This window comes from Spermophilus citellus (genome assembly GCF_964194105.1).
Source record: "Spermophilus citellus genome assembly, chromosome: 5".
In the NCBI taxonomy this organism is placed as follows: Eukaryota; Metazoa; Chordata; class Mammalia; order Rodentia; family Sciuridae; genus Spermophilus; species Spermophilus citellus.
The window spans coordinates 167,010,032-167,023,630 of NC_138186.1; the positions used below are offsets into that span (position 1 = coordinate 167,010,032).

General features: G+C 50.4%; 1 protein-coding gene across 1 annotated transcript in view; it reads left to right on the plus strand.

Moving 5' to 3' along the window:
- The window catches only part of IGF2R (insulin like growth factor 2 receptor), a 96,924-nt gene that overhangs the window by 49,836 nt on the left and 33,489 nt on the right, over window positions 1-13,599 (plus strand). Inside the window, exons 18-25 of the mRNA XM_081295320.1 lie at window positions 232-400; window positions 1,836-2,015; window positions 2,662-2,763; window positions 3,963-4,064; window positions 6,163-6,358; window positions 12,604-12,768; window positions 13,092-13,235; window positions 13,332-13,507. Of these exons, the coding sequence (XP_081151446.1) occupies window positions 232-400; window positions 1,836-2,015; window positions 2,662-2,763; window positions 3,963-4,064; window positions 6,163-6,358; window positions 12,604-12,768; window positions 13,092-13,235; window positions 13,332-13,507 (1,234 nt within the window). The remainder of the gene's footprint in view (window positions 1-231; window positions 401-1,835; window positions 2,016-2,661; window positions 2,764-3,962; window positions 4,065-6,162; window positions 6,359-12,603; window positions 12,769-13,091; window positions 13,236-13,331; window positions 13,508-13,599) is intronic.

Consider the following 13,599-nt stretch of genomic DNA (forward strand, 5'->3'; position numbering starts at 1 on the left):
CAAGACCTCAGCCTGAAGCTTTGGTGTCTAAATCGGTGGTTGGCGAGGTGTGGGGGCTTACTGAAGCAGACTCGCGGTAGGCTGTGCAGAGCGTGGTGACAGTCGAACGCAAGCCTGTGTCCCCAGTCGTGTGTCTTAGCAACGCGTGATTCACTGATAGGTTCTCTCCTTAGGAATACCTGCATGCAGTGGGTAAACTCTTTAAAAGCACAATCTTTCTTGAAATTTCAGTCTAGCAAAGTCTGAAGGTGGTCATGGAGGGAACTGGTATGCCATGGACAACTCAGGGGAGCATGTCACTTGGAGGAAGTACTACATAAATGTGTGCCGGCCCCTGAATCCTGTGCCAGGCTGTGATCGGTACACATCCGCCTGCCAGATGAAGTATGAGAAAGATCAGGTGAGTCTGTCTTCCCTGTGTCTCCTGTCCCCCTTAAGTGCATGGCTTAGTGATTATTTTGGGACCCTAGATCACAGCTGGCCTGGCTGCTCAGGTGCAGCCCTCTGCATAAGATCAGGCCTCTGTGGAAACTGACCCGCCTCCTGCACAGAATGAGTCATATTTGAGTCTGTTCAGATTTGAAACTTCAAGAAAATGCCAGTGCATTGTCCACCTTTGAGCAAATAAAGGGTGAGGAAAGCTCTGAATGATGGTGTGGGGCCTGAATTCAAGTGTCTGGTTCAGCTGGCTTCTGTAAAAGAGTTTCTGCCTCCAGGGGATTATCAGTCTGGGGAGCTGTCTGGATGTTCTAGATCCAGGCATAGCTTTCACTCCTGCTGCTGAGCTGCCCTTGGTTATCCAGTTGGATTCAGTGACCTCCAGAACCTCTGCATGTCTCCTTGTGAATGGTAACCCTCACAGTGAAGGGGTGCCTGCTGTAAAAGCAGCAGGCCAGGAGAGTATTTCCTTGGCACACGTTAATGGCACTCTGGTGGTTAAGAGCTGAGTTCCTAGTGTTTGGGGATAAAGCCCAGTGACAGAGCATTTGTCTAGCTCAGATGAAGTCTAGATTCAGTTCCCAGCATGATAGATGGATAGATCCCCAGCACAACACATAAGTAGCTAGATCCTCAGCATAGTAAGTAGGTAGGTAGGTAGGTTGATTGATTTTTATCAATCCCCAGCAGAACAGATAGATCCACAACATGATACATAGATACAACACGATAGGTAGATGGGTAGACAGATCCACCTCTAGCACGATGGAGAAATAGATCCTCAGCGTGATTGATAGGTAGGTAGGTGGATAGGCAGGCAGGCAGGCAGGAAAGAATTGTTTTTGTGTACATGCAGTGGTCCTTGTAGGAGCAGTGACCTCAGAGTATCGCCAGTCCCCATTTCTAGTTCCACATTGTGAATTGGCTTCCTCAGTGTCATTTATAACCCCCTGGTCAGCATCCAGAGTGCTTCCTTGGTGGTTCTCAGACATGCACAGTGGCCCAACGTGCATGTTCCTAGCTGAGGTTGATGAGTAAGGTGATGCTCCATCCTGTCATTCAGCCTCCTGCTGAGATGACCAGAAGGTGGAGTGGGCGGGGGGTGCAGTGCAGAAGCCGTGTCTGGTGCCAGGTGGACTGGGGTCTGTTAGTAGGACACCCTTGGGCGAGTCACTTAACATGTCCAAGCCTCAAGCAGACCTGTCAGGATGGGTTGTGCACAGGGTGTAAGACTGTGGCCTAGGTGAGATGCAGATAGGCTGCCCAACTCCCCTGGGAGCAGTACTTCAGTGTCCAGTGATTCACTGGGGCGACTTTGTGGGTGTGTCCACCACAGATGATAGTGGCTTGTGGGGAGACTGGCTGTCCTCAGGGAGCCTGACCCACTGGTGTTGCAGGGCTCCTTCACCGAGGTGGTGTCTGTCAGTAACCTGGGAGTTGCCAAGGCGGGCCCCGTGGTGGAGGAGAGCGGCAGCCTCCTCCTGGAGTACGTGAACGGCTCAGCCTGTACCACCAGCGATGGCCAGCTGACCACCTACAGCACCAGGATTCATCTCATCTGCTCCAGGGGGAGCCTGGTAAGGCGCTGCTGGTGGGCGAGGGAGAACGCCACAGAAACATGCTTCGGGTCACGATGTACAGTCACACTGACGTTTGTTTTTCATCATGGTAAAATGTAAATGACACGATACACCCTTTCGGACATTTTGGGTAAGAATGTTAAGGCTGGGCGCGGTGGTGTACTCTCTAATGCTAGCCTCTCAAGAGACTGAGACGGGCTCCCACATTCCAGGCCAGCCTCAGCAACTCAGGGTCTTTTGAGCAAGACCTTGTCTCAAAACATAAAAATAGCTGGGCATGTGTGTAGCTCAGAGGTAGAGTGGCCCTGGGTTAATTCCTAGTTCAAAAAATTTTTAAAAAGAAAAAGAAACATAAAGTGCTTGTGTGGTGCATTTCTTACCAGGACCCATGTCCAGAACTTTTTTGTATTGTCCCAAACCCAGTTGCTTCCTTTACTGGGAGCTTTATGTATATAGCAGGGCCGTGGGTTTTTGAATACCCGAGTCAGTTGGGTAAACTGAGGATGGCAAGTCACACGTAGATAGTGCCCGTGCCACCTGGTGCACAGGGAACGCTGGCGTGGTCGACTGGCCTCGGTGGCTCTGGCATTCTGTTGGCTAGATGATCGTTCTCTGCACTCTTATCCTGCACTTGACCTTTCAGAACACCCACCCGATATTTTCTCTCAACTGGGGATGTGTGGTCAGTTTCCTGTGGAATACGGAGGCTGCCTGCCCTGTGCAGACGATGACGGACACCGACCAGGTACGTGTTGCCTGCCACCTGGCCCCTCGCTGAGCTTCCTGCTTGATGGTCCCCTGGTGTTCAGCTCTGCACCAGCCCACCTTGCATCTGCTCTGATGGATAGCAGGTGTCTGGAGCCCCTCCTGCTCTCTCTCCCCACGCTGGAGGCCCAGATCCAGGATGAGAGACAGGAGCCTTGCTTCTGCTTCCCGCTCGCTGTAGCTCCTCCGTTCTCCGCCCAGCTCTTTTGTGTGGCAGCGACACCCACCCGGTGGGCCCTGGGGCTCTCCATCCCCACAGAGGTCTGGCTGGCTCGTATGTCACTCCATCTTAGAACATCGCAGAGCCCTGGCTGTGGGCCACTGGCTCTCGTGATCCCTTCATCTCCCTTCCAGCTCTCTCCTCCTTGGCTGGCAACTGCCACAGTGCCCAGGCTGGTCCTGCTGCTGTGGCCTTGGCCCTGCTCCTCCCAGCTGCATGCTGTCCTGCAAATGTGGCAGCAAGCTGCTGCTGTGGGCTCTGCCTGCCCAGGGCAGTGGTCTGCACAGAGCGGTTCCTTGTGGTGGGGCTTGTTTCCCTCCCTTCCTGGTAACCTCTCCCCAGACTGCAGAGTTGCTGGCGGCAGAGACCTTGGCTTGTCCCCATGGATGAACCCAGCTCAGGGTCCTGCTCATAGGTGCACCATGAGGGTGGGAACATGGGGTGCCAGGCACCTTACCTGTGGTCGGCGCTTCTGGGGCTGTGATCAGTGCCCCATTCCCTGTGTTTGGGGGACACTGGAAGCCCATGACAAAGTTCCTCACACCTTAAGAGGAGGGAACGTGGTTGAAGTTACCCTATCATGCCATTAGTACCTTTCTTTCCCTGAGTAATTCAGAGACAGAACTCAGGATTTCTTCAGATGGTTTTTAAAGGAATTATTATAGTCGCCGATAGTTTCCGCTTACCTTTCCCCTGGGGGACTAGCGATACTCTGCTTATTCAGATCATGCAGCGGTTCAAGAACGTTTGGGCAAGTTGAGCACCTCTGAGTCTGTCGCGCTTGGTGTGGGGAAGGCACGGTACTGGAAGGTGTGGGTGCACTCAGGGCTGCCTTTCTGGTAGGGATTTTAAAGTTACTGGGGAGCAAGCTCTGCAGAGCTCAGCAGCAGGTTTCTGAAGGTGCCGTGCTGCTGTGGAGTTGGACTGAATTTCTCCCCCCGCCATTTTGCCTCCTGAAGGCCTGCTCCATAAGGGATCCCAACACTGGATTTGTGTTTGATCTCAACCCACTCAACAGCTCCCAAGGATACGTGGTCTCGGGCATTGGGAAGACCTTTGTGGTAAGAGTGATATGATGAATTCCTAATTTGCTTGGAATCAAGGAGACAGTGCATTAAAGTCCCCTGAGAAAGTGACCTGGGATGGTAGGTGTCCTCAGGAATTCCAGGCACTATGATGGCATCCTCCCCCAGGAGTGACCTCGTCCCCGCTGTCCTGCAGCAGTTCCCATGTGGCACAGTGTCCTCTCAACCCAGTGCTGTGTCCAGCAGCAGTCCCCAGAGCTGCTGCGGCGGCATCCCTGGGGCCTGTTAGAAGTACAGGTCCTGGCCCCACCTGAACCTTGTGAGTCAACGTGGGCTGGGCCCAGCAGTTGGCTTAACAAGCCCTCCATGTGATTGGATGAGCAGTGACGTTTGAGACCTTCCAGTGACTTATTGGTCCCGTAAAAGGAAGACAACATAGATGAATGTGTTCTAGGCTCTTCTGAGAGTGCTTTCTTCAAAAATAGTTCCTGTGGTTTGCCTGGGTTTCTAAGGAGGACGATCTCCACATTAATGCTGTTCTTTTGTAAATAGCACCACTAGCAGGGAGAAAACTTTTCAAACATCTTGGTTTTGGTTTAAATTCTTAGATCAGTGCCGACTTTTGTAATATGCTTTGAGAACTGGTCTGTAGTAACTGGATGTGGAGGAGGTCCCTGGGGCTGAAAGACCACAGGCAAGAGGGCGCACAGCCCAGCCCCCAGCCAGGGAGACTGGCCAGGCCTTGCCCCTGAACAGGCTTTGGCGGTGTCTCCCCACCCCCTTTTCCAGCATGTTATCCGGAGTCGTTGCCATTTCATAATACCAAACTACAAATGTTTCATGGCCCAAGTGTTAGTTCTGGTACTGTTTGGTTTATAGAGTAGCTGTTACTGCAGAGTCTGGTTTATTCCAGGTGTTATGTGATGGGGGAAGGAAAGGGAGAGGGTGTTCGGTTGCCTGCACTGGTGTGAGGAAGGTGAGAACCTCACTGAACTGCAGAGAGCATGCTTGGAGAGATGACTAAGAACCCCATAGAGAACATGCTAGAAACAGCCCAGAGAGGTCCTGCCTTGTGCACCTGACCCCAGGGCATCAGGAGGCAGCTTGTGAATATCAGGAACGTCAGAGACTGACAGTGAGTGGCAGAGGTAGGAGTAGAGTTGGCTGGTGGAAGGGGCTCGAGGCTCCAGCGTTGTTCCAGGACAGGGAGCCACAGCGTGGACATCACTGTCCACCAGCCAGTTCTGCATGGCTTCTTGCACCCTGTCCTGCAGGACTGACTTGTCCTGGATGCTCCCCAGCACCTCCTGGGCCCTGAAGCTGCCACCGGAGGCCTCTCTGAGGCCCTGACCCAGCCTCTTTGCACTGGAGGGTGTGCAGGTGTTGGGCAGCTGGGCTGGCGGCTGCCCGCAGCTTCCCCCAGCTCTGCCGTCGGCTCGTAGGGGAGATTTAGAAGGAAGAAAGGGGAACTGGCTTCAAATTCGCACCATCACACACCCCTGGATGTGGCCCCAAAAGCTGTTAGAATACTTGGGTGAGGTCTAGCACTTATTTTCTCTCTCAAGTAGGAAACAGCAGTCTTTAGGAAAAACTCTTGCTGTGTGTGGTCACGAGCTCTGAATTCCTTGCCTATTAACATGAACAGAGAGAACTTTTCCCTTATGGATCTTCATATCAAAGAGCATAGTCAGTTTTGTTTTCATAACTACAATAAATTTAATTTTACTGAAACTGTGTCAACTTAAAGAAATATAGGGACATCGATTTTTATTCACTTGTAATTAACAAGACTCCAACTATGTGTACTTTCTCTGATATAATTAAAAATACTGTCAAGTCATGGCTTATCATATTTCCTCCATTATATATGGAACATTGCTGCATGCCATATATCTTATGCATTTTATAAATACAGGGCAGCATAGATGAATAAAACCGCGTATACTAACACTTAAAGAACACTTATGGTTCTTTAGACTTTGATGTTTGCCATACTTAATAACTAGGATTTCACTGCCTCAACATGGCGAGTAGGTAAATTAATATCCAGTGGGCTCTGAGGTTGCCAGGGCTCCTACTGTGCCAAGCCCTGTAGCCTAACCGGCCTGCCCGGCTCTTGCCCTCTGGCCTCCAGTTCAACGTGTGCGGCACGATGCCCCTCTGCGGGACCTTCGGTGGGAAACCAGCTTCTGGCTGTGAGGCAGCCACCCAGACAGAAGAGCTGAAGAACCTGAGGCCGGAAAGGCCCGTTGGATTTGAGAAGAGCCTCCAGCTGTCCACTGAGGGCTTCCTGACCCTGACCTATAAAGGGGCTCCTCCTGCTGACAGAGGTGAGCCTGGGCTCTGTTCTTTAGCTGACGGGGTTCCGCGCCTCAGCGCACCTCTCTGAGTCTGTGCTGCAAGCACACCTTTGCTCTTCCCCCGGGGGCCTGCCCCTCTCCTGCCTGGTCTCTTGTACATGCACGTGGCCGCCTCTCACTATGGGTGCCTTAACTAGCTCCTTTCAGTGTAATTCTGAGATTCTGGAGAGGTGGCCCTGAGTTACTGGTCCCCAAGATGCTGTCCTTCCTTCCCCTCCCCTGGCATCCCTTTCTCCTGCACCCCCAGTTCTCCCAGTGGACTCTCTTACTCGTTATCACGTTTCTTTTAGGTACTGAAGAAGAGAGGGGTAGGGATGAAGATCATAAAAGTTACTGTTTTTTCCTAAGTTAATTTCTTGCTTCTGATTTTTCCATTCGATCTTCATGGTTTCTTAAAATATAATTTTGCTGTGTAAATTTGTTAGCATTTCTGCTCCTTTTTGCACCTGTGTTGGACAGCAGAAACCATTGGCGCTTTTTGGGTCATGAAGTGCAAGATCAAGCCCATGACCCTTATGATGCCAGCAGCTGGGCCAGGACAACAGCAGTTACTGCATGTAGAGTACTTGCTGTGTGCCAGGCCTGTGTTAAAATGCTGTATGTACGTTGTCTGGTGCGTTCTCATGCCAGCTCTGTGAGTCTTATCCTCCTCGTGTTTATGACCTCTTGCTTAACCCTGGCCTCATTTTATACGTGCAGTAACGAAAACTGGAAAGGCCATGTCCTGGGGACATAGGCGATGGCTTTTTGGGTGGCATGAAAGTAAGGATCCAGACTTCTGGGATTCTAATGCTGGCTCTGCCAACAAACTCATCCTCTTGCACAGATGAGGAAACAGGTCCCCAGAGGTGTGGCAACTTGCCCAGGGCCACACAGCTAGTGAGCAGCAGAGCTGGATTTTTGAGTCTACATGTCCAGTGTCACAACCTCTGCCGTTGTTAAACCCTTGCCATCATGCCTTGCTAAACTTGGGTGGAGACAGTGGTGTGGTGTGGTTGCTAAGAGTGCTGCTGCCATCCTGGCAGACATCACCAATTTATTGTCTGGAAGGGAGCAGAAGGTTCTGCTATCTTGGATCCATCACCCCTGTGTCAAAAGTCTTCCTTTACTTTAATACATGGCACCTCAAGCTAACAGAAGTGGAAAATTCGACACTGCTGGGAGAAGAATAGCCAGGGTAGCAAAGGAGCAACTTATGAGGTAGTTTAAGAATTAGGAGTCTTGGAGTGAGGTCAGCAGGATGGTTGACAGGAGGAGCCTGGTATGCCTCCATCCATACTAGAGGACCAAAGCGAGGACAAGCAATACCTGATTCACTCGAGTGAGCAAAGCAGGGTGCCAGAGTGCGCTGGGGATGTGGCAGAGACGGTGCAGGACACAGAGCTACAAGGTGACCTAATACAGAGGGAGATGAGCACACAGCATCTGTAGTCCTGTCCCTCAAAATCAACTCTGAAGGGCTGGGGCTGTGGTTCAGTGGTGTAGAGCACTTGCCTAGCATGTGTGGAGCACTGGGTTAGATCCTCAGCACCACAAGAAAGTAAATTAAATAATGGTATTGTGTTCATCTACGACTGAATACATATATTGCCATCTGAGATCCCACTCACTTGGGGTCCTGTGAAGGAGATTCACAGCAGCTCAACTGACTCAGGCCTATGAGCCAGCCAGGAGACCCTGCTCACTCTCCCTCAGCTCTAGGAAGCATCTGGTGGTCCATCCTGAGCATCTTTAGACTGCAGAGGCCCCCATAAATGGTGCCTCCAGCCACTACCCTGGAAACACCTAAGTGGCTCGGCCTTCTCGTTCTTGGGCCTCAGAAAGCAGCTCAACAACCCTGCCCACCTCTACCATGGCCCAAGAAGTAGTTGAGCAGTCTTTACTCAGAAAGTCATCTCACTAAGGTCCTGAGAAGGGATGTTCAGGCCCACCACCTGCCCTTGGCCTTGGGAAAGAGCTGAGCAGATCTCCTTGAGTATATTGGCTCCTGAAGGCTCTGCACAGTTATCTGTGCAGCCCTCAGGCAATGACAGATTCTCTGTCTGAGCCCATTAGTGTGGCATGGCTACCATGTGGTCCTTGGACATGGGCAGGCCCCTCATCCTGCTGTCCAGCGTGCTGTGCTTCATTCACAGGAGTGGTCCCATCCTCATATGACTCTCAGAAACCAATGGGTACTCCATACCCATCATTGAGCCCACGGTATCTGTAGCTTTCAGCAAAACCCACCTAGGGGAGCTGCATTCCAGCAGGTGGTGCAGTCCCACAACTTCTGCAGCCTGGGCCTCTGGGACACCTGCAGACATCAGCAGCTTTAATTACAGCCACAGAAGCTGTGTGTACACTACGCCGAGGTACCCACCTGGAACGAGAGCCGAGGCAGAGTGCCCAGCCAGCATGAGGACAGGCACGGCACTAGCATACTCTTCACTATGAAAGTCACCCTGTAAAGTTGGTAGAGGCAGCTGACCCACCAGAGATGTAAATGACAATGCAGGCACACAGGGAACATGGAGAAGTACCGCGCTGCCTGCAGAATAATGTAACAACCCACTATTGACAGACAAAAGGAAAGGAAATCATAAACTGCATGTCACAGAATTCAAAATAATGATTATTAGGAAACTTAAAGAGATAAGAGAACACAGAAAATTCTGTGAAACTAGAAAGAAAATACCTGATATGAATAATAAATTCAGCAGAGAGATCGTTAAAAAAAAAAAAAAAGAACCAATCGGAAATCTTGGAGCTAAAAAACTCAAATGAAATTTTAAAAACAGTTGAGAACCCTAATGGTGGACTTGATAAGAAGGAAGAATTTCTGAGTTAGAAGAAATAAGGATTCTGATTTTGGAGACAGGTCTTTTAAAGTAACCTTGTCGTATTTTGTTTTTAATAAAAAAGAAAAAATATGAAGGAATAAAGAAAGTCTTTAGAACACAGGATATCATGGAGTGAGCAAACGTTTGTATTATGTGTATTCCAGAAGGAGGAGAAAAAAGGTATAGACAATGCATTCAATGAATAACTGCTGGAGACTTTAGACACGTTGGTAAGTTGTGTATGTCCACAAAGTCAAAAGAACCCATTAGTAGATTTGACCAAAATAAAAAGGATCCTGAGATACACTGTAGTTAAACTGTTGAAAACCAAAGGCAGAATTCTAGAGATAGCAAGAGAAAGCATCATGTCACTTGTAGGGGAAGCCCCAGCAGACGTAACAAGCAACTTCTTTGCAGAAACTACCAACCTGCTAGAAATGTGATGGTACAAAGTCCTGGAAGAAAAAAGTTGCCATCCACAGTTTTTATATCCAGTGAGGCTATAGACTTCAGAAATAAAGTAGAAAGGAAGACTTTCTGAGTGAAGGGCTTCTGGCCCTACAATAAATGCTTAAGGAAGTATTACAGTTGAAGAGAAAGGTTAACTATGATCATGAGAACAAGCAAGTCAGCAAAGAACAGCGATGAGAGAAAGAGAATCAAACCCTAACAATACAGAAAAGTAGGAAACGGCAAAGATGAATAAGAGGAAAAGTGAACAGAGCCTATACAAAGTGACAAGAAAGAAATTGATGGAGACAGAAGTATGCTGCTACTTGTCACTAAAAACCTCCAATGTGGGCTGAGGTCGTGGCTCAGCTGTAGAGCGCTCGCCTAGCAAGTGCAAGGCCCTGAGTTCTATCCTCACACCACGTAAAAATAAATAAATAAATAAATGAAAGAAAGAAAGGTAAAAAATTGAAAAAACAAAACAAAAACAAAAACCTCAAATGTAAGTGGACTAGATTCCCCAGTGAAAAGATACAGACTTGTTAAATGGACCCCCCAAAAAGTGATAGGCTGACTACAAGAAACTTCCTTCACCAGTGAAGACGGGCACAGACTGAAGAGGTGGAAAAACTACGCCAAGCAAAGAGACCACAGGAGGTCAGAAAATGGACAGCCCTCCAGACCTAGCAACAGAGAAGATCCAAGGTGAACTGTACCGAGGGGACTGCAGACGTGTCCAGAACAGTCACCCAGAAGGCAGGAGCACGTTTTCCTCATCCACACACAGAACATGCTAGGGCAAGACACAGGTCTCAACAGAGTAAAGACAACTGAGACCACAGGATTCATCTTCCTTGACCTTAGTGGACTAAAATCAGAAATTAACTTGGAAATCAGGGGAACTTGGAAATTGTACGGTACGTGGAAATTAAACAATAATGTCTTGAGCAACTCATGGGTTGGTGAAAAAACCAAAAGGAAATTTAAAAAATCTCTTGAAACAAATGAAAACAAAAGCACAACTTATCAAAACCCATGGGAAACATAGGAATAAATGCCTGCACCAGGGGGGGAAAAAGATTTGAAAATAAACTATCAAGATGCAACTCAAGGAACAAGAACAATCTAAACTCATGATTAGAGCAGAAGTCGGGCGTCGTGGTGCACGCCAGTAATCCCAGTGGCTTGGGAGGCTGAGGCAGGAGGATCACAAGTTCAAAGCCAGCCTCAGCAAAAGCAAGGTGCTAAGCAACCCAGTGAGACCCTGTCTCTAAATACAAAATAGGGCTGGGGATGTGGCTCAGTGGTTGTGTGCCCCTGAGTTCAATCCCTATACCAAAAAAAAAAAAAAAAAGATTGAAGCAGAAATAAGTGAAAATAAGTGTAACTAAAAAGTTACAATAAGATCAATGAAGCAAAGAGTTATTTTGAAAAAGAACTTAAATGTTTAGCTAGATTATTCAAGAAAAAATAGAGAAGTCAAGTAAAAACAGGAAGGAGAACAGAAGACAGTCCAGTGATAGCACAGGAATACGAAGGGTCACCAGGAGCCACTGGAGCCACTCTATGCCAGCCTATCGGGAAACCTGGACACAGGTAGGCACAGAAAACCTGGCAGACCAATTAGGAAGAACAGTAGTGAATCACTAGTAAAGTTCCCAACCGAGAAAAGCCCACTCTTAGATGGCTTCACTGCTGAATTTTACCAAATGTTCAAAGAACTCAGGCCAGTTCTTCTGAAACCGCCACAGACAGGGGCGTGGAAGGCACACTTTTGTAGGAGGCCAGCTTCCTAGGTACAAGAGCCAGGTGAGGACAGTGGAAATTCCACTAGAAGAGAAAGCTCACTCTCGACTCCCTGGGTCAGAGCCATGAGCACAGGGCAGAGCCGGGTGGTGGTGCTCCACAGATGGGGTCCTGAGACTCGGCCACGGTCCGCCCGGCTGTCCATGGAGCAGTACGCCCTCCTCTTGTCTGGCTCTTTTGCTCTCCATTTAGAGCACTGTTTTAAAAGAAAATAAGCTCATCGTTTATCTGTGATGTCTTTTTCTGGCTCCAGTTTTGAAAACCTCGTGTCTCACAGGGTTACCAGGTTTACAGTGTGGTCATGCAGTTACCAGTGGTGGACATTTCCTGATGGCCTTACAGTCCAGGCTGGAGTGCTCCATGGGCTCTGCTCACTTATATAACCAGGGCTTTACCCCCCTGCCTCAGTTTCCTTGTATAAGTTGGGGGTGATGATGGACAGCCCTGGAGGGTCAGTGTAGCTGCAGCCCCTGCCCCACGCGCCCCACTGCCTGGCCTGCGGCAGGCGCTTCCTTCCCTGCTTGCTTTGCCCTCACAGACAGAATAGTCTGTGTTGGATGCAGCAGTGATTTCATTTATTTTTTAAATGTTAGATCACATGAGTCCCTTCCCAGCTCAGAGCCTTGCTGCGTCCCTCCATGGTGCCTGGAGTAGAAGCCAGTAGTCCCTCAGGCCGAGGACACTTCTGGACTCCCATGTGGTCTCTTACTGCTCTTCCTGCCTGGTCCCACCTCCTGCATGTTTCTGGGAGTTCAAGGGAGGCCCATTCGTCCCCACTCCTGGCCTGGCTCTGGACTCACCGAGCCCTCTGTGGTCCCTGTGTTCCCTTCACTCTCGTGGGCAGCAGAGCTTAGTATTTGTTAAAACCCAGCAAATGAGAGTCAGGCTGCTGCCTGGTGTTTGGACTGACAGCGCCGTGGGGTTTGGATGCTTCCTGGCAGAGCAAGAGTGCTGAGACTTAGGCCTGTGACATGAACCCCTGATGACATGGCTCACATGCCACGAGTGTGGCCACTCAGGTCCCCGGGCACAGACCAGCATGTGCGGTGACTGGTTCCCAGGGTGGCGGTTGTGTGGTGCCGGGCAGGGGCTGCACTGCGCTGAGCTGCTTCTCCACCCTGGCTCCCTGCTCCCCAGGCACTGTGTTTATCATCCGCTTCCTCTGCAACGCTGACGTCTACCCAGGAACCCCCAGGTTCCTGCACCAGGACATCGACTCCACACGAGGCATCCGCAGCACCTTCTTTGAGTTTGAGACGGCCTTGGCCTGTGTGCCTTCTCCAGTGGATTGCCAAGTCACCGGTGAGCCGGGGCCTAACAGTGATGGGCTGGGTGAGAACCGTGTATGTGTGTGTGTGTGTGTGTGTGTGTGTGTGTGTCTGTGTCTGTGTGATACGTGAGAGCACATGTGCGTTCTGAGTGTATATATGTGTGTGCGCTGAGCGGTCGTCTCGGGCCAGCCCTGCTGTGTCTTCATGTGGGCGGTTTAGGGACAGCGTGGCTGTCCTCCTGCATGGAAAAGCCTCCTGGTTGTGGTGGCTCTTCTGGGCCTTGGGGTCAGGGATGTCAGCCACCCTCACTTGGGTGAAAGGTGGCCCCGGAACTGAGGAGAAAGGGTGTTTCAGACTCGGCTGGTAACGAGTATGACCTGAGCGCCTTGAGCACTGTCCGGAAGCCGTGGACGGCGGTGGACACCTCCGCGGGTGGGAGGAAGAGGACCTTCTACCTGAGCGTCTGCAACCCCCTGCCTTATGTGCCCGGCTGTCATGGTGAGCTCTGCTGAGCCTGTCCAGTCCCTCTGCAGGGCTTCAGGTGGGGGGCAGCCTCCTGTCCTCCCCTAGCCTGACACCACCCTGTTCTCTCAGGCAGCGCAGTGGGGTCATGCCTGGTGTCAGAGGACAACAGCTGGAACCTGGGTGTGGTGCAGATTAGCCCCCAGATGGCGGCAAACGGGTCCCTGAGCATCGTGTATGTCAACGGCGATAAATGTGGGACCCAGCGCTTCTCCACCAGGATCACGTTCGAGTGTGCGCAGACCTCGGTGTGTACTCAGGGGCCAGGTGTGCTGCGGTGCCAGTCTCCCTTCACTCCCAGTCGGCTGTGCCAGGAAGCCTGCCGGTTCCTTCATGGTTT